Source organism: Microcebus murinus, chromosome 6 (assembly GCF_040939455.1).
Source record: "Microcebus murinus isolate Inina chromosome 6, M.murinus_Inina_mat1.0, whole genome shotgun sequence".
NCBI classification, from domain to species: Eukaryota; Metazoa; Chordata; class Mammalia; order Primates; family Cheirogaleidae; genus Microcebus; species Microcebus murinus.
In genome coordinates, this window is record NC_134109.1 from 26,937,997 (window position 1) to 26,956,811 (window position 18,815).

The 18,815-nt window shown below is 44.0% G+C and overlaps 2 protein-coding genes across 5 annotated transcripts in view; one reads left to right on the plus strand and one right to left on the minus strand.

The window, feature by feature from the left end:
* MLH3 (mutL homolog 3) overlaps positions 1 to 16,473 on the plus strand; it is a 41,886-nt gene extending 25,413 nt beyond the window's left edge. For 3 of the 4 annotated variants that reach the window (XM_012742148.3, XM_012742160.3, XM_076003861.1), the window contains 2 exons: positions 992 to 1,143; positions 3,139 to 6,647. In XM_012742148.3, the coding sequence (XP_012597602.2) occupies positions 992 to 1,143; positions 3,139 to 3,258 (272 nt within the window). In that variant the 3' untranslated portion in view covers positions 3,259 to 6,647. Of the gene's footprint in view, positions 1 to 991; positions 1,144 to 3,138; positions 6,648 to 16,385 lie in introns of those variants that run through there. The other variant, XR_012919699.1, reaches the window with a different exon arrangement.
* Positions 11,619 to 18,456, minus strand: EIF2B2 (eukaryotic translation initiation factor 2B subunit beta). The gene is made up of 8 exons (XM_012742137.3): positions 18,294 to 18,456; positions 18,073 to 18,193; positions 17,770 to 17,918; positions 16,407 to 16,570; positions 15,672 to 15,767; positions 14,584 to 14,721; positions 13,448 to 13,514; positions 11,619 to 12,176 (listed from the first exon to the last, which is right to left on the minus strand). Exons 1-8 carry the CDS (start codon positions 18,454 to 18,456, stop codon positions 12,019 to 12,021), a joined length of 1,056 nt encoding a protein of 351 aa, XP_012597591.1. The 3' UTR covers positions 11,619 to 12,018.
* Positions 18,457 to 18,815: the final 359 nt, after the last annotated feature.

Here is an 18,815-nt window from a genome sequence, read left to right on the forward strand (position 1 = left end):
AGTAGCTGGGACTACAGGCATGCACCACCATGCCCAGCTAATTTTTTTCTATTTCTAGTTGTTTGGCTAATTTCTTTCTATTTACAGTAGAGACAGGGTCTCGCTCTTGCTCAGGCTGGTCTCGAACTCCTGAGCTCCCACCTCAGCCTCCCAAAGTGCTAGGATTATAGGCAGGAGCCACCACACCCGGCCTGAAATTCCTTTCTGCTTCTTCAGTTATTAATAGCTGTGTCTTTCTTAACCTAAGGTCTTAGCTTAAATATCATTTTGCCAGGAAAGCCTTCCCTGATCTCCTAAAATGGGTTTGGTATTTCTATTATGTAGTCATATCTTATATTTTATATTACTTATATTTATAATTTAAATTATTGTATAATTACTTGTTTCTTGTTTGTCTCACTTATTAGACCACAAGCACCATGGGGGGGAGAGCATCTGTCTCATTCACTGCCTGGCAAAGCTCCTAACACAAAGTCTATACTTAATGAATATTTGTTGACTGGGTGAATTAATATATGCATAGAGGCAGGTTCTAACAATGTCAGAATTTAGATTATGAAGATTATTATGGGAACTAGAAAAAAGGAGGCAGGTCAAATGGACATTCTAAGGAGACAATCAGAGATTGCTATTGGACAATCCGTGGACAAAAGATAACCTCAACTTCACAAACCCATAAGGAATAGGTAAAAATATTCCTCTTGTCTCTTCAAGAAAAGCCCTGAAAGCAAGACCCTAACAAGTTAAGGAATGCCTCCTACAGGCATTAGAAAGGTAATTACTCCATAAGGAAAAGCTGAGAGACAGAAAATCAGTCCTGAAGCCTTAGTTTCATCCATGGCCGTAAGCACCAATTTCAAGCAGTATTAAAGCCACATTAGAGAAGCCTAAAAAACATGTTCCTTTTTCCAGAGATTTGGCTCTGAACCAGAGTCAGCATAGGTTTTCCACCATATATACCATAACCTTCTTGTTTCTCTCTTTCATTGAGGGGCCATTAAGTTTAACGATGGCCTGAGCCTGGAGGAGAGCTGTCGCCTTATTGAAGCTCTGTCCTGGTGCCAGCTCCCGTTCCAGTGTGCTCATGGGAGACCTTCCATGCTGCCGTTGGCTGATATAGACCACTTGGAGCAGGAAAAACAGGTACATTAGTGACCAACAGGAGCAAAGGGGGACAAAGTTGATCTTTCTTTTCCAGCTCCTACTATCCAAATGTAATGTGTCTTAATCCTTTCCAAAGTATGAGTTTTGAAAAATATGCATTGGAAGTTTCATATAAAGCCTCGCCCATTTCATCTTCAGCTCAAATTCAAAATGGAGCTTAGACTGAACCATCAGATTATCCACATAATGGCTTTGTGTTTTTAAGCTTAACACATGTACAGACTTATGTATCCTAAATGTCTGTTGCCTGCTAGCTCTAGGTGTGGTGAGAGGTGGTTATTCCTGAGACCACTAAAAGCTGGTAGAAACACAGCAAATTCACTGTTGTCAAAACATAGCTTAAACATCCAGTTTCTTGACAGTATACTGCTGGAAATGGTGACCTGTGACCGTAGCTAGCCATCTCCAAGGATCTCTTGAGTTGTGGTTTTAGGATACCAGGCAGGGAACCAAGCTTAGGAGAGCCACACATCATGCTCTGGCCCTGATTACTCAGCAGCCCACAGACAGCGATGTGGATAATGCGATAAAAGCACAGAGTGGTTTAAATTAAGAGCATTTTCTGTCCATGTTATAATCTTTTTTTTTTTTTTTTTTTTTTTAAGAGGGGAAGTAAGGAGGGAAGGTTCCTTTTTCCTGAGATAGTCTCACTCTGTCACCCTGGGCAGAGTGCAGTAGTATCAGCCTAGCTCACAACAACCTCAAACTCCTGGACTCAAGCAGTCGTCCTGCCTCAGCCTCCCGAGTAGCTGCGACTACAGGCTCACACCATGTCACCTGGCTAATTGTTTTCTGTTTTTACTAGAGATGGGGTCTCACTCTTGCTCAGGCCGGTCTTCTTTTTTTTTTTTTTTGAGACAGAGTCTCACTTTGTTGCCCAGGCTAGAGTGAGTACCATGATGTCAGCCTAGCTCACAGCAACCTCAAACTCCTGGGCTCAAGCGATCCTACTGTCTTAGCCTCCTGACTAGCTGGGACTACAGGCATGTGCCACCATGCCCAGCTAATTTTTTCTATATATTTTTAGTTAGCCAATTAATTTCTTTCTATTTTAGTAGAGTCGGGATCTCACTCTTGCTCAGCTGGTTTCGAACTCCTGACCTTGAGCGATCTGCCTGCCTCGGACTCCCAGAGTGCTAGGATTACAGGCGTGAGCCACCATGCCCAGCCTCAGGCTGGTCTTGAACTCCTGAGCTCAAGCTATCCTCCTGCCTGGGCCTCCCAGAGTGCCAGGATTATAGGTGTGAGCCACCGCACCCGGCCCATGTTACAATCTTAAATGAGAGAGAACATGAAGAGCATAATAGGAATGTCCAAGTTGCTCCTTTCCAAAATCCATGCTTTTGCTTACATTTCCTGATAAGGGATATAAAGTCTCTTCTTGCATGGAGTTTTCAGGTACTAATGTTTTCTGGCTCATCTAGTTGATTTTACTCCATTAAAAACTCTTTGTTGGCCAGCCAAGTGCCTCACGCCTGTAATCCTAGCACTCGGAGGCCAAGGTGGGAGGATCACTCAAAGTGAAAAAAATTAGCTGGACATGATATCACATGCCTGTAGTCCCAACTACTCAGGAGGCTGAGGCAGGAGGATCACTTGAGCCTAGGAGTTTGAGGTTGCTGTGAGCTAGGCTGACACTACGGCACTCTAGCCAGGGCAACAGAGTGAGACTCTATCTCAAAAACTAAAAAGTCTTTGTTTCTTTAGATTTCGGTTTCTTGAAAGGAAAAAAAAATAAAAATTCTTTGTTTCACATAACAAAGAAAAAAAACAAGAAAACCTGTCCCCATTGCTGAAGAAATGGGAACCTAGACATAGAGTTCTCAGTCCCACTGATTCTGGAAATATCTATAATCTTTTCTGAATCCAGAAACTAGAAATCTAAACAAATCTGAATAGCTATACTTTGGAAAGATTTGTATGCTACCTGGCCTTTCATATTGCTAATTGAAGTTATTCTTTTTCTCCCCATAGATTAAACCCAATCTTGGTAAACTTCGCAAGATGGTCCAAGCTTGGCATCTCTTTGGAAAAGCAGGATGTGATACAAGGCAGAGCCTGCAGCAGTCCATGCCTCCCTGTGAACCACCGTGAGAATAGAATTACTACAAGGAACCAAAGGGATGTTAACTATATGCCCCAGAGCAGCAAGGAGGAGCAGGTACTAGCACAGCCTTGCCTGAATCAGCCCAGTACACCCAGCAACTTCAGGTCGGCAGGGCCCTTCCTGTCAGTCTTTCTTGAGCAGATGATCCTGCTATAGTGGAGTAGCAGATGGAACTTAAGTTTACAGACAGTTCATTCCTTTGCATCCATGGACACAGGAGGTTGCCATATAATATCTACCTTTTGCAACATATTTAGCGATAAAATTAAATTATTAATTGTCTGATTGGTTGGTTGGTTTGTAATTGAGGAATATGGCTTTTGTTTTTGTGCAGTGGTTTCCAACATGCAAATTTGCATATATGTAATTTGGGATAGTCTGCATTCCCAGACTGCCCCAGTGGAGGAGTGGGCTTCTCCACTGCTCCCTCTTTTCCCTGTGTCATCCTCACTTCCCTCTGGCACTCCTTCACCTGCTAAGTCTCAGGCTTAAAGTGTTTCTCTGCTCTCAAGGAAAATATTCCCTGAGGTCTTCCATCAGGCCATAGTTAAATTATTTTAGGGGTAAAAACTGTTGATAAAGAGAAACAAAGACAAGGATAGAGTAGAGAAAATTTACAGCCCTGTTCCTGGTTTTTTGTTTTGTTTTCTTGCCTCTTTAAACACTCAGAGACTGATGTTCATATCCCAAACCAGTGAAATGGTGAAAGTACTATGAGCATGTTTTTTACTTTTTTTTTTTTTTTTTTACTTTTTTAAAAATTTTTAGTTGTCCAGCTAATTTCTTTGTATTTTTAGTAGAGATGGGGTCTCGATCTTGCTCAGGCTGGTCTTGAACTCCTGACCTTGAGCGATCCTCCAGCCTTGGCCTCCCAGAGTGCTAGGATTACAGGTGTGAGCCACCACGCCCAGCCGGTATGTTTTTTAAAATATGATTTTTTTGATACATTATAAAGTATCTCTTTATGTGAAAGCAATTGTCATATCAAAGTGCAGCATTATTCTTTAAACCTAACCGGATGTGTTCTACACATTTTATTTTCTTTCAGGAGACAAGGGTTCTTTTGGTCCTTTTCAAATGGTATCTTGGTTTTATTACATTATGCCAATCTAATGGCCTTATAATTTCACTTGAGACCAGGACTGATCTTTCTGCAAATGCTTGTTATACTACTTTCAATCTGTACTTCCCCCACCTTTTCAGATGACTTGATTTGTCATTAATAGGACTAAGTAGACTTCAGTCTTACAGAAGGAAAAAAACCAGCAAAAACCAGCTGGTAATGTTTACTGGGACTGGGGTGCTATACAATTGGTAAGATGATGCAGTGAGAATTTCCACTTTTTTATTTCCTGGCCAGCCTGCCCCAAATGGCCTTTATATCAATGGAATTATTTTCCTCATGTTTTAATACAGGAAACAAATTTGTGCTTATGGAAGAAACGTTCATTTGCCAGCAGCCCTGGCAATGAAAGCATTGCATTCATTAGCATGTGCCCCAGAGAAGGCTCAGGGAAAACCTTCGCTCATTTTCAAGGGGATCCTTGTAGAGTTACGGAATTGGAACCCTGAAGAACAAGCACTGCTATCTAAAAATGGCCTTTATTCTTCTAAATCCATGTAGGTGGGGTTTCAGAGACTGGGACACATGACCTCAGGAAGGAGAGTGTTCTCAGGGGATTTGCAAGGCTGTCGGGGGCTCTGCCTCCAGGCCCAGTGGGCTGCGTGGCTTGGGCCTCCGCTCTCCAGAGCTGCGTGGAGGCCAGCCGTCCTGGGAGTTTTAAAAACCTTTTTAGGTCAGACCAATTTGTGGGATTTAAGAAAGTGTTTCAGTATCTTTTATTAGGACGATGGGGTGCGATTTCAGAAGGTCTGGCTCTACATAATCCCAAACTACTGTTTTCTTGAGAGTGGAGAGAATTAGAAAAAGTTCTCCATAAATTATGTAACTGGTCTTCCTGCCTAGACTGACTTAAGCAGTGTAAGAGATAATTATCCTATTTTAATAATTTATAAGCTCTGTAGCATGCATCAGCATAAAAACAACCTATTAGCCAAAAATATCTAATAGATTACTTTTATCGCCTGTTAGGGTTTTATCTTGTTCTGTTTTGTTTTTCACTCAAGGTCCATAAGAACAAAGAAATTTTGATGTCTTTTAATTTACATTTAATTTTCCAAAAATACATGATAATAATCATTAGCACCTATATGGTATTTTAAGGTTCACAAAATAATTTTTCACATACCCTATCTTATTTGAATTTCTTGACAACCCATAAGATATGATGGTATTTTTTTTTTGAGGCAGAGTCTCACCCTGTTGCCCAGGCTAGAGTGCCATGGCGTCAGCATAGCTCACAGCAATTTCAAACTCCTGGGCTCAAGCAATCCTCCTGCCTCGGCCTCCCAAGTAGCTGGGACTACAGGCATGTGCCACCATGTCTGGCTAGTATTTTCTATATATATTTTTAGTTGGCCAATTAAGTTCTTTCTATTCTTAGCAGGAATGAGGTCTCGCTCTTGGTCAGGCTGGTCTCGAACTTCTGACCTTGAGCAATACACCTGCCTCGGCCTACCAGAGCGTTAGGATTACAGGCATGAGCCACTGTGCCTGGCCTATGTGATAGTATTTTCCCCCCCATTTTACGAGGGAGAAAACTAAGGCTGAAAAATATTAAGTGATTGGTCTACGATCACACAGCTAGTAAGTGATAAACCTGAGAGTGGCATCCAAGTTTTCTTGCTTCACTAACAAGAAGAATAATAGTTATTCTTAAGGGCTTACTATATACCCAGTGCTTTGTCTACACTATTTGTAACCTTTACAACAATCCTCTGAGGAAGCTGGCATCCCTTTTTTATAGTACAACCACTGAGGCTTAGAGATGTTAATGGGTTTGCTGAGGACCCAGCTACAAGAGGCAGGATTCATGCCCAGGTCTGTGTGACTTCACATTGCACACCCCTCCCCATGCACCCCATTCTGACCCTTATAATCTGTTTTTAATTTCTTAGGAATTCATTAGTTTGTAAACTTGGTGGTTCAACTTTATCAGATTCTGGCCAGTGGAGGCTATAGTAACAGAGCAAAACTTGAGAGATGAGATGTGAAATGCAGCCATTCTTAAGAGTTCCTTTTTTTGGTAACATGCACCACAATTGTATTGAGAAATGAAGGTGCATATGGCAGTCTCTATTTTCAAGAGGCTTAGCTTTAAAGTCAGGAAGAGAGACAAGGAAACTGGGCCCGTTTTGTTACAACAGAGGGGCATCGTTCTGTGTCGAACATATCTTGCTCTTACTTGTGAACCTGTATCTTGCTCTTGCTCTGTAAACCTATCTTGTCCTTCCTCAATAAACTTCATTTCATGGCCGGGCGAGGTGGCTCACGCCTGTAATCCTAGCATTCTGGGAGGCCGAGGTGGGTGGGTAGCTCGAGGTCAGGAGTTTGAAACCAGCCTGAGCAAGAGCGAGACCCTGTCTCTACTAAGAAATTAATTGGCCAACTAAAATATATAGAAAAAAAATTAGCCAGGCATGGTGGCACTCGGGAGGCTGAGGCAGGAGGATCGCTTGAGCCCAGGAGTTTGAGGTTGCTGTGAGCTAGGCTGACGCCATGGCACTCACTCTAACCTGGGCAACAAAGCGAGACTGTGTCTCAAAAAAAAACAAAACAACTTCATTTCACGCTTAAAAAAAGAGAGCGAGAGACAGACAAGGAAACTGATGATAGAATATGGTAACTTCCTCTAGGCTTAGGGATCACTGAGTCACAGCTAGACACAGCTAGTCATAGCTAGTCACAGCTACCATGTTTCCCCGAAAATAAGACAGGGTCTTATATTTATTTTTCCTCAAGAAGACACCCTAGGGCTTATTTTCAGGGGATGTGTTATTTTCCCCTCAAAGCCTCAGCTTGCAGCACACACAGGATGGCCGGGACCTGACAAGGGGAGCCGACCTTGTTGGTGGAGCTGCTCGTACCTTTCCGGTCACCTCTGGGATAGTAGCTGTCATGATGGGGCAGATGACAAGGGCTGCTTGTCTTCTTTACCGCTCCACGACGAAATGCATGGGTTGTGCAGATACGCAGCGTAGCCATGTCCATCACTAGGTCTTATTTTTAGGGTAGGGCTTATATTGTGCAGATGCTTAGAAATCCTGCTAGGGCTTATTTGATGGGTAGGTCTTATTTTCGGGGAAACATGGTAGTCACAGCTAGCTCTTGATTATCGGGAGAAGAGGTAACAGTCCCAGTCGGAGTTAAGGCTACAGATGGCAATAGGAGCTGAGACCAGAAGAGCTCACGGCAAGCACAGAGTGTAGGAGCCGGAGGGGCTTGGGCAAGGTCCAGAACCTCGCAGGAGATCTGGAACTCCATGAGCAGTGAGGATGGAGGGTTCTAGCAATGAGAAGTCAGACACAAATGAACAGCTGGCATGTGCGCATAACAGTGAAAAAACCAAGGCAAGCCCAGTGGGGAGAGCAGGATGTGGCCCAAGACCAAGTTCCAGAGACGTGCAGGGAGCTGAGGAAGCCGGGCCAAGTGTGAGCCCAGACGCAGCTCATGAGTCCCAGAGAGCCCTGATGAGCCAGCGCGGCTAAAGCTTCAGCCTGGAGCCAGTCGCGGCACATCTGAGTGAAGAGAGCAGTTTCTGGCCCCAGAACCAGACTCTCACTACCCGTCTCCACTTGGAGAGCCACCCATTCCACCAAAGCCCTTTATAAAAGCAGGCTCACAAAGAGAACCCACCGGGATGCTGGCCACTCTACACCAGGCCTGTTTTTACCCTTTCTCAGCTGAAGTTGCCCATCAACAGCGAGACAGCAAAAAGGGAGGGCCAGAAGAGGGGACAGGGAGGAAGTCTAGAAAACCAAAATACAGTATAAAATAAGCCCTCTTTCCTTCTTTCTTCCACCCCACTATTTATTCATCATTCAGCAAATGTTTAGTGAGTCCCTTCTAAATGTATTACGTCAGAAATTGTGGGGGCTGTAAAGAAAAAAGAGGTTATCATATGGTTTATGATTGTTCAAACCCTTGGGTCATTGTCATCCCATGCCCATCTGCTACGGAGCACTCAGTCTTTTCTGAAGCATCTCATGAAGCTCAGGCACCCTCAAGCTTGCGGGAATCTGAACGTCTTGCACATTGCAATCCGTGGAGCCAGCAAGCTAGCATGACTCCAGCAGCAGCCTGAACACGCTGGGTCTGGCCAGCGCTGCCTCACTCTTGCTCTTGTGTACTTCAAAGTCAACAAATGTCTCACCATGGTCCAGACAAACCAACCAAAAAAAGATTGGAGTTAGCTACTGCTATGAATAGTTTATCGTTATTTGACATTGCATTACCTCTCTTTCATATTAGATAACTGTAGAATTTACATACAAATCATGAATTTTAGGAATCTTGTCACGTTTTTGTTTTTTCACCACTAAGTAGCTTCTTTCTTCTCCAGGCAGGTCTTCATTCTAAATGTAACATGCCCGAAAAACACTATCGGAAGGATCCTTCTCTCTAGCCATAGTATTTAATACAGACATCAAGCAATCACTGGCTCAAGAGCAGTTAGGCTCCCCAGCTCCCCTCCATTGTGTGGGTGATGCAAAGAGATCGGAAGCGTAGACTATGGCTCTTTATTAATAATAATTGCCTTGCCATTGCACCATATCCTGGAACAGCTGTTTGGTGAATGAAAGAATAATTCAGAGCAAAGTAGGCCAGACATAAAACACTTCCAAACCACATTTCAGAATAGCTCTTTTGTGTCAGCTAGGTGCATGTCTGCAGAGGGAGTTTTTGCGAGGCTAGGTGGGTAGTTTGGGGCCTTTACAATAATCACATCACCATCTGGTACTATCATCACAGCAAAGCAGTTCTGATGTACTGAGTTCTACATGTGTAGTATTAGTCACGTAGTTCCATGACGGAACTGGGAGGCTAGCAAGCCTTTGTTGACCCAAACACAGATGCAACAGATTGCTTTGCAAAATAGTTTTGAAGCACATCTGTGAAACAGGATCCTATGGGTACCGGCGCTGATTTCTTTTGAGGTATCACTTTACACTTCCGTTTTTCTTGGTATTTTTCAAAGACTTCTCTTCTGAGGCTAAATTAGGCATTCCTGTTCCTTATTTGAGTTCCAAGAACTGTGCCTTTCCTGCCCTTTGCCCAAACTGGAAGATAGAAACCGTGGGAAAAAGTAAGTGTCCTTACAAACTGCATTAAGTTATCTGACTTGGTTTATTTAGCATATTTAGGAAGACTTTCACATCCACGGAATCCTCATTCTTCTCCAAGCTGCAGGTGGGAGGGGGCACAAACAGGCTAATAGGTAGTGAGTTGGCAGGGAACTCCTCAGCCTCACCCTGTTTACTTCAAGTTCTCTTCCCAATATTCACCCCTTTGCAAATAGGGGAAGAGAGACAGGGAAATAGGAAGATGAGATTTCGTGGGTTTTTCTTAATTGAAGTCAAAGATTCTGAAGAATATGCATTCCTGCAGTTCTTCTATTCTAGGCATGGTAAGAGTTGACCAGAGACGGAGCTTCTACCCTTCTAACCTTCAGCTATCACAGCTATGCCTGGGAAGGGTGCTGATGCTAATTTTAGACACAGAGACTAAGATGCACAAAGGACAAGTATCATAAAGCATTTTTGGAGCCAAGAACAGATCTAAGTTCCTTGCTTCACTGCTGCTTTTCCTCCAAACCACACAATTGTACCCAAGCGAATTGCTGTTAGAATTGGTGCCTGCAGAGGAGACAATTGCTTGTAATTGGTAGCTACAAGCCACTTCACTGAGAAAGCATGGGGTCTTAGAAGCTTTAAGAAATACTGGACAGACTGAGGCCTGAGTGAGTCAGGCTCTTCTGAGTCATAGGACTTTTAGGGCAGTCTAAAATTCTGACTGTCTTCAGTCTTGTTTTTTCTCTCAGGAAGACAAGAGGCCTAAGGCAAAAAGATCTAAAATAGGTAGCAAAGAGTAGAGGCCTTTCCCTTAAAACTTGCCTCTGACCAGTGTTCACCAGAGTGGTTATCAAATCACCTGTTACAAGCACTGCTCAGGTGCTTGTGTTACACGTGCAGAGCCCTCGTACCCCCTCCGCCCCACAGACACTGTCGCAAGAGGGAGGAGGCCGGCCCTTGTGACAGACGCCCTGGATTCCTCTGCTTTGGACCACTAGTTCCTGAACACGGCAGATCATCTGGCCCAGCTGGGCAGACGTTTTAGGTAAAAACTATAAATTACTGAAGTAATACATATTGAGAAAGAAAACAATATATAAATGGAGCAAAACTAGATGTCTCCTGCCTGCCACTGTTTGGGGTTATACTCCTAAACTTTTCCCCCACTCTCTGCACTACATTTAATGAAATAAGGGTCATATTACACATTCTGCTCTACAGCTTTTTTCCCAGCTTGTTTTTAACCAACAGAATATAAAATGGACCTCCTTACAAATCTATCCCATTCCTTTAATACAGGTCACAATTCAAATGCCTACAGGGGTTTGACAGATAATATAAACATGTTAAATGGATCTGGTAAGAACTGCAGAAAACTGGACTTTTTCCATCGGATGGAATCAGATGTTACCCAACTACAGCCATTTGGGAATGTGGGCCCAGAATTGCCAAATCTGAGTTTTTAAGAAAAGTTAAGAAATTAGGTATTTTAAAATGTATAGATTTTTAAATATTGGGAAATAATTCATATTAAATGCAGGGTGAACCAGCTAAAATCTTCAATTCAGACACTGCCCTCAAGCTACCCTTTTAAAACTTCTGTTGCCATGTCTACATAATGTTCCAGAGTGTAAATGTCATACTTATTTAACCTTTCTCCTATTGCTGGACACTTAGGCAGTGGCATTACAACTGCTACACTGAACATTGTTGTATAAATCTTTGTGTGCTTGTACAAATAATTCTAGAAGTTGGAGGTTCCCAATCTTCTAATATAACAGGTTGTACCAATTTATGGTCCTATAGACAGGACATGAGAGGATCTTTTCCCAGGAAGCTTTAAACAGATTCCCAGGTGCTACCCCAGAGATCAGATGTAGTAAGTCTGAGATGAAGCCCAAGATTTTATATTTTTTTAAGTTCCCAGGTGATTCTGATGCTCACAGAGGTTTTGGAACCACTCTCAGGCTAACAAGTTGTTTGGGGCCATTCCCAGTGAATTATAAAGGAAACTGTAAATACTTTCACTTGTACTTGTATGTTTTAGACTTTTCTCTCTAATTACAGCCCTCTATGAAAACATGAAAAGGGCTCTGCTGCTGCTGCTGTTTCAGGCAGTTCAATCAGAGCAAGACAATAAATAAACCAACTCAGGAACCTTCAAGTAGCTTTTATTGGCACAGCCTCGGAAGAGGTGTGGTAGCCATTTCTGAGCACAAGTCTGTATCCCAGCAAGGTATTCAGTGTTATGTTTAACACACCACTGAACCATAAAGTTTAAGTTCCTGAAACAGACACAACCCAGTCACTAAGAGGCTCCAAAATCAATAGGTTAAGCCCTGCTGCTCTGTTAAGACCTGAAAGGCAAGAAACAGTCCTGGATGTGTGCCCTTGTTATGGGATGACTAAAAAGGCAGGCAACAGTATCAAGGCTTCCTTCAGGTTGACTCCTGTTCACTCCTCCGCTGCAAGGAGGATGTGTTTCAGCAGCAGCACTGAAGTCTCCTCTCCATCTTGGGTCTGCCTAAGCGACTTCGGCTTAGGACGAGTGGTGGTCAGAGGACATGGTCATCAGGATGGTAGAGCTCACTCATCAGGCGATAGATGTAGGAAGGTGCGTTCCCACCAATGTTGGAGATAAACAGGGTGATGAGCTCTGGCGGGACGTAGTCAAACACAGGGCAATGAACGCTGACCTTCTCCAGAATGTCCCCTGAAAGGCAAATACATGTGCTAAAGATGAAACTGAGTCTCCCACTCTAATATTTAAGTAGCATATAGATTCTAGGCTCAATAATGCAGGAATAACAGCTAGACATGGAAGGAAAGCTGTGGCAAAATGCAAACCAGAAGAGATGACTTCAGATCATGATACTCCCTAATTAAAACTCTGCAATGTCTTTGCATAGCCCTTAGAATGAAATTCAAACTTGGGACTCAGGCTTCAAGATCTAGCTCTTCCCTGCTATACCACAGCAATTATAATTTGTACCATTCCCACTTCCAGCCACATGGCCATCTGGCTTTTTTCCAACTGGCTAGGCACATACCCATCTCAGGCCCTTGCACCAGTGCCTGGAAAGCTCTCCCTGATCTTCACATGGTGGGTTCTACTCATTCAAGACTCAGCTGAAATGTCATCTCATTGAGGTCCTTCCCCAACCATAGGCTAAGTCCCCTTAGCCACCTTCTATCACATCACCCTTACTCAATTTCTTCCTAAAACATATCCATATCAGACATTTTCTTGTCTGTCTTCCACAGAATGTAAGCTCTGTAGGAGCAGGGCCTTACCTGCTTCGTTTACTGTTCTATCCCTGTGCCTAGGATAGTGCTGGATACATACTGGGTGCTCAATAACTATTTCGTGAACAATGAATGTTTAAATAAAGAGGGAAAGTCATTCAACTTCCAAGAAGAATTAGGATCCCAAGCATTATGCTCTGCTCTCAGAGGGTGTAAGGCCAGCTTGACTGCTGAGGAGGCAGCAGGCTCACGAGCAGAGCTGCTGTCTTTAGAAGCCAGAAAAAAGGACCCCCAACACCCAGGAGGGGGATCCAGGCTATAGGCAAGTCTTCTAAGTAGGAACATTTCAGAGCCTGCTTCCTTTGCCAGTCAGTGCACCAAAGTGACTCCCTACAGCAACTGAAAACAGGTACGTTTTCCCACTTGGTTACTGCCGGTATCTCAAATAATGCACAAAGCCAAATCTAGTCCATGCTGGGTGATCCAACCCTCCACTAAACTCAATAACTCAGCTAAAATGTAATAGTCTCAGAACAAATTAACATGGACCAGATAGGTCCCCAAGGCACTTTGACCTGCTAAAGAAAACAGTCTCCACAAGAAGTATAAAAAATACACCCTGACAGCATTCAATCCTATTGACCACCAAAACAACAAAAAGCAAAACATATGCATGCACAAAACCCCAAGATACACACACAACACACACAGATGCACATGCACATGCAGCTTCCGTACCTTCTGTGAAAGGCAGGACTTCTTCAGGAGCCACAAACTTATGAAATGAATCTTCTTCATTGGGGAACTAGAAAAGAAAAAAGTTTTTGTTTGTGTTTTCAATAAACATGCTAGAAAATCATAAGAAAAAACGTTTTAAAAAACAGAGACCCAGCAATTCCAACCCTAGATATGTACCCAAAGGAAATGAAAATAGAGGTCCACACAGAAAACTTATACACAAATGCTTATAGCAGCATTATTCACAAAACGCAGAATCAATCCAAAACATAGGATCAATCCAAAGGCCCATCAACAGATGAATGGACAAATCATGGTATGCTCATATAATGGAATATTATGATTCAGCCTTAAAGAGAAAGGACACTCTGGCCCATGTTACAGCAGGGATGAACCTTGAAAACATCATGCTAAGTGAAAGTGTCAGACACAAAATGTCACCTATTATATGATTCCTTTTATGCAAAATATCCCAAACAGGCAAATCCACAGAGACAGGAAAATTAGTGGTTACCAGGAGATGGGGAGAAGTGGGAATAAGGAGTGATTACCCAATGGGTACAGGGTGTTTTCCTGGGATGACGAGAAAGTTTTGAAACTAGAGAGTGGTGGTTGCACAATGTGGTTAATGGACTAAATACCACTGAATTGTACATCTTAACGTGGTTGTCATGTGAATTTCACTTTAATTAAAAAAAAAGACATAAATAGGTTGATGTTTTCAAAGCTTCTATCACTGATGAAATGGCTATTCACTTAGTAACTGCTTGTATATTTAGCCTACAGAGGACAGGCCCTTGGAACAATGACAAATAAAACTGATTCTATGATCCTAGTTTCAACCTGCTTGGCATTTTCAAAACTAGTCAAGGTGACGGGGAGTGGTAGCAATTGTAAGCAAAGGGCCTTTCCCAACTAAGTATTGTCCTGACATAATTCTGACTTCCTAAAGCTGGCAGGTTATAACTATCAATTGTTTTTCCTGGGCCAAGATTTCTCTGGCTCCTTCCAGCCTTCACTGAGTCTAATCCACTGAGCAAATGCCCCAGAGTGAGTAGGTTGAAGGCCCAGAGTTCAGGCCCACACTTTGGCTTCCTTCTCTCTGTTGGCTACCAGCTAGAGACAGACAGACATACCTGTGGGGAAAGCTTGAACATAGGTGCACAGACGATGAGTGGGGTGGAATGGTGTTTCGCTGCCAGTGCCAGTGTGTGAGTTCCTGTCACAGCTCTTAGGGCACCATTAGCCAGGATGGTCTTTGTGCCAATGATCACCTTTGGAACAGGAAGAAAAATGTGAGCCACCTTGGGGGTAGAGCCTTAAAGGGGTCAATGGCCACAAGAGGCTGAATGCTCAGGCCTCAGTCCTGGCATTGTGAGGTGTCACAGAGCAGTAGAGTGAAAGGGATCCTAGGCTCAGTCCAAGTTCTAGCTTAAAAGTGGGTTCTCCAGAAAAGAATGAATGTAAAATGGAATAAGAAACTGCAAAACCTACTGTTCTTAGCCCCATATTTTCTGGAAATCGACATGCTACACCTTCTGAGAAGCCAGGAGCCTTTTTCCCTCACCATCCACCAAGCTCTTGGAGCATAAGGCAGGAGCTCCAAAGCTAACCCCTAGCAGCTGAGACTCTTGTCTTAGTTCTACTTTATTCTTTTCAATGCTTTCATCAAATTTAGAGGCTACTCCAAGTGAGGAACCGTGACGCAGATAAAGGGAAAAGAAATTCAATTAATAGATTGAAAAGGCCTAAACAAGTACTTTCAAAAGGTGCTAGAAACTCTTCTCTCACCAAAGTTATTAAAGGAAGAGATAAAATACAATATTTCATTTATTTATTTATTGAGACAGAGTCTCACTTTGTTGCTCAAGCTAGAGTGAGTGCCGTGGCATCAGCCTAGCTCACAGCAACCTCAATCTCCTGGTCTCAAGCGATCCTTCTGCCTCAGCCTCCTGAGTAGCTGGGATTACAGGCATGTGCCACCATGCCCGGCTAATTTCTTCTATATATTTTTAGTTGGCCAATTAATTTCTTTCTATTTTTTAGTAGCGATGGAGTCTTGCTCTTGCTTAGGCTGGTTTCAAACTCCTGACCTTGAGTGATCCACCCGCCTCAGCTTCCCAGAGTGCTAGGATTACAGGCGTGAGCCACCGCGCCCGGCTCAAAATACAATATTTTAGAAGTATAACCTTCATGAATTCAACATATCTCCAAATATACCCACCTTGTTGACTCTTGACATAACGGCAAAGATGGCAGCATCAGTCATGACAGTTGTCTCAATACCTGCTTTGGACAAATTGACGGCCATTTCATGACCCTGCAATAGGAGAGAAAGGCTGATGCTAGGAGCAAGAGTGAGAGACAGAGAAAAGAGTTCCCAAATGTAACTGGATCTGGGAAATTCTGTGATATGGGCATATCCAATATACAATTTCCAATAGATGACTAATTTTTCTGCCTATGGTAGCTCTGGTAAGCTTCAGGGAAGCCCAAGGAAAGCTAATAAATGTATAATATTCCACAGTAGCCCTAGAGCAGCCACAAAACTGGAAATATAACTTGCTTGTGTAATCAAGCATCACTGACAAGATAACTCCTTGCTCTGTATTTTACAATATCCAGCATCCTTCCGTATTTCTTTTATGGGACGTATTATTTCCTTTTTGAGACCTTAAGGATTAAGTGAGATCACATCAAGCATCAGTCATCTTCAAGGAAATTTACCCTATTTTGATTTCTCAAAGAACAAATATTTATTTTTTTTGGACTCAGCAGTTCACCCAACTTTCTTAAACACTATTTAAGAATGTTCACAGGATAAACAACTTGAAATTCCCTTAATGTTTTACTTTATCTTCTCAATGTCTTGCTTATCAATTCAAAGTTGGCATGGACTTTACCTATCCCTTATTTATTCCCTCTTCATTTTTCTTAGCAATTCCAGCAGTCCCCCTACCTGGCAGAAAGGAGCACACTCTGCCACAATGACATGGAATTTCCTCTTTCGGGCAGCCTCTTTGAGGAAGGCCTCTACTGTTCTGGAGAAGCCAATGGTCATGATCACCTCGTTGGAGTGAATGTGCTCCAGAGCCTGGGCTGCGATGTTCTCGGTTGTCCCTTCTACAAGAACAGTTTTGCAAGGAAAATATGAAATTGCCATGCTACATCACAAACAGACATGATGAGATGTCTGCCCTTCACATACATTGGCTACCTGGCAGACCCGGGGATCTGCCAGGGTTTATTATTAACCCAGGGTTAATTTGTTTAAATGAAATGTCACAATTTTTTAAAAGCCTCACTCCTTTGGGATCTTCTACTTTCCACGTTCTCGGTCTGCCTTCTTTCCCAGAAGCACTGCTACTTATCAACCACCTCCCTGCCACTACACAGCTCCTTACAACTGATTTTGAAAACAATGAATTCAAGCAAGAAATGGCAATCTGAGAAATCCTAAAGTGCTGAGTGGGGTAAACAGAGCTTCCCCCAAAAGAACTCTTCCTCCAAAAGGTGACCACAACATCTCCACCTGAGAGAGGGAGGCCAGAGAAAAAAAACGGGGGAGGAATTTGAAAACAGCTTCTTTTTTTTTTTTTTTTTTTTGTGAGACAGAGTCTCGCTTGTTGACCAGGCTAGAGTGAGTGCCGTGGCATCAGCCTAGCTCACAGCAACCTCAAACTCCTGGGCTCAAGCAATCCTTCTGCCTCAGCCTCCCGAGTAGCTGGGACTACAGGCATGCGCCACCATGCCCAGCTAATTTTTTCTATATATATTAGTTGGCCAATTAATTTCTTTCTATTTATAGTAGAGACGGGGTCTTGCTCTTGCTCAGGCTGGTTTTGAACTCCTGACCTCGAGCAATCCGCCCGCCTCAGCCTCCCAGAGTGCTAGGATTACAGGCATGAGTGAAAACAGCTTCTTCACCCTCTGACTGTAATGAGTGCCTGCAGTTCTCTTGGGTCACAAAGACAAGGGGGATGGAGGTGGTATATACGGTGTGTGTAAACATTCAAGAGGAAGTTCAGTGGAGGGTCTGTCAACTGTGGTTTTAGGGACTTTGTTTTCTTCAAAATGAAAATAAAACTCTATCTTAATACAGTCTCTGCCACAGTGGATCTGCAGTCTATAAAGGTTGGTCTGTAAGGAAAAGTAGATAGGGTATTACTTTGGTCCTGCCACCTGTTCCAGAATCTCCTAATCACGAAGGAGGACAAACCTCTGAGAACCAGTAGGCTGGTAATCTCCCTTCTCTGCTGATAAACAGCTTCCAGGAGCTTCTGTTCCCTTATTTGCCTGCGACCAGTGATCAGGCCTCTTACCCAGCTCCACTAGCAGCTCATTAATCGCCTCAATTATGTTGGACTGGAGTTGGGCATAATGGAAGCTGAAATCCTCGCTCAGGCCTCCGGATGTCAAGAGCTTGTGCAGGGACTCCTGCTGATCGCTCTCGTCACTGCGTCCGTGGAGTCTATGAAGGCAAAAAGATCCAAAGAGGGAGGTGGGAAGGAGTCGTCAGGTAGGTAACAGGAGCTGCTCAGCTCCAATAAAGTCTCAAGCAGGGAGAAGGGCTCGTGCAAAATGCGCCACTGGGTCCAACGTGGAGCCCAGGACATGAGCCTGACCTGCCATACTCCTCCCGGATGATCTTGAGCACTCTCCGTACCATGTTGCCCACGGTGGTCTCGGAAGGCTGCGCGGCCGTCATCCTCCTGCCCTCTTTGCGGATCAGCTCCATTAGCTCCCCTGCAGTCCAAAAGACAGAGGGTGAGCCTGGACGACGTTCAGCCTTGGGATTGGGAACGACAAGGGGCCGCGGACGCGGGTGGAACTAGGTCTGCCTCACCCGCGTTGCTCCACCGGTGGTCCGTGATGATCCGGCGCAGCAGCCCCAGGGTCTCCCGAGCCATGTCCTCGGAGCTGCGCTGCCCACCGCCCCGCTTCAGGGTTTCCACGAAGCTCTCGATTCTCTCGGACAATTCCGAGCTCTTCACCGCGGCTCCCGGCATCTTGAAGGTAGCCTGCCTTCACCACCAGAACCCACACTTGCCGGGCAGCAGGATTTGCACTTCCGGAGCGGGCGAGGTCGGCTTCCGCTCTGAGAGAACGAATTGAAGTTTGCGAGGCGGCAAGCCACGCCCCTCGCCGCTATCTCCCGCCCTCTCTATCTGCCTGAGCCAATCAGAGACGTGGGGCTCGGGTTGTTCAGTTACAGCCGAGCTACTGCACGCCTCCCGGGCTGGAGGACCGGAAGTGGCCTTTCCTGAACAGACGTGACCCGACAGGCCTGAGGAGCGTGGCTAGTCTCGTTGCTATGGGAACACCAAGTCTCTACGCCTCCCCTTCACAACCTGAGGTTAACTGGAGA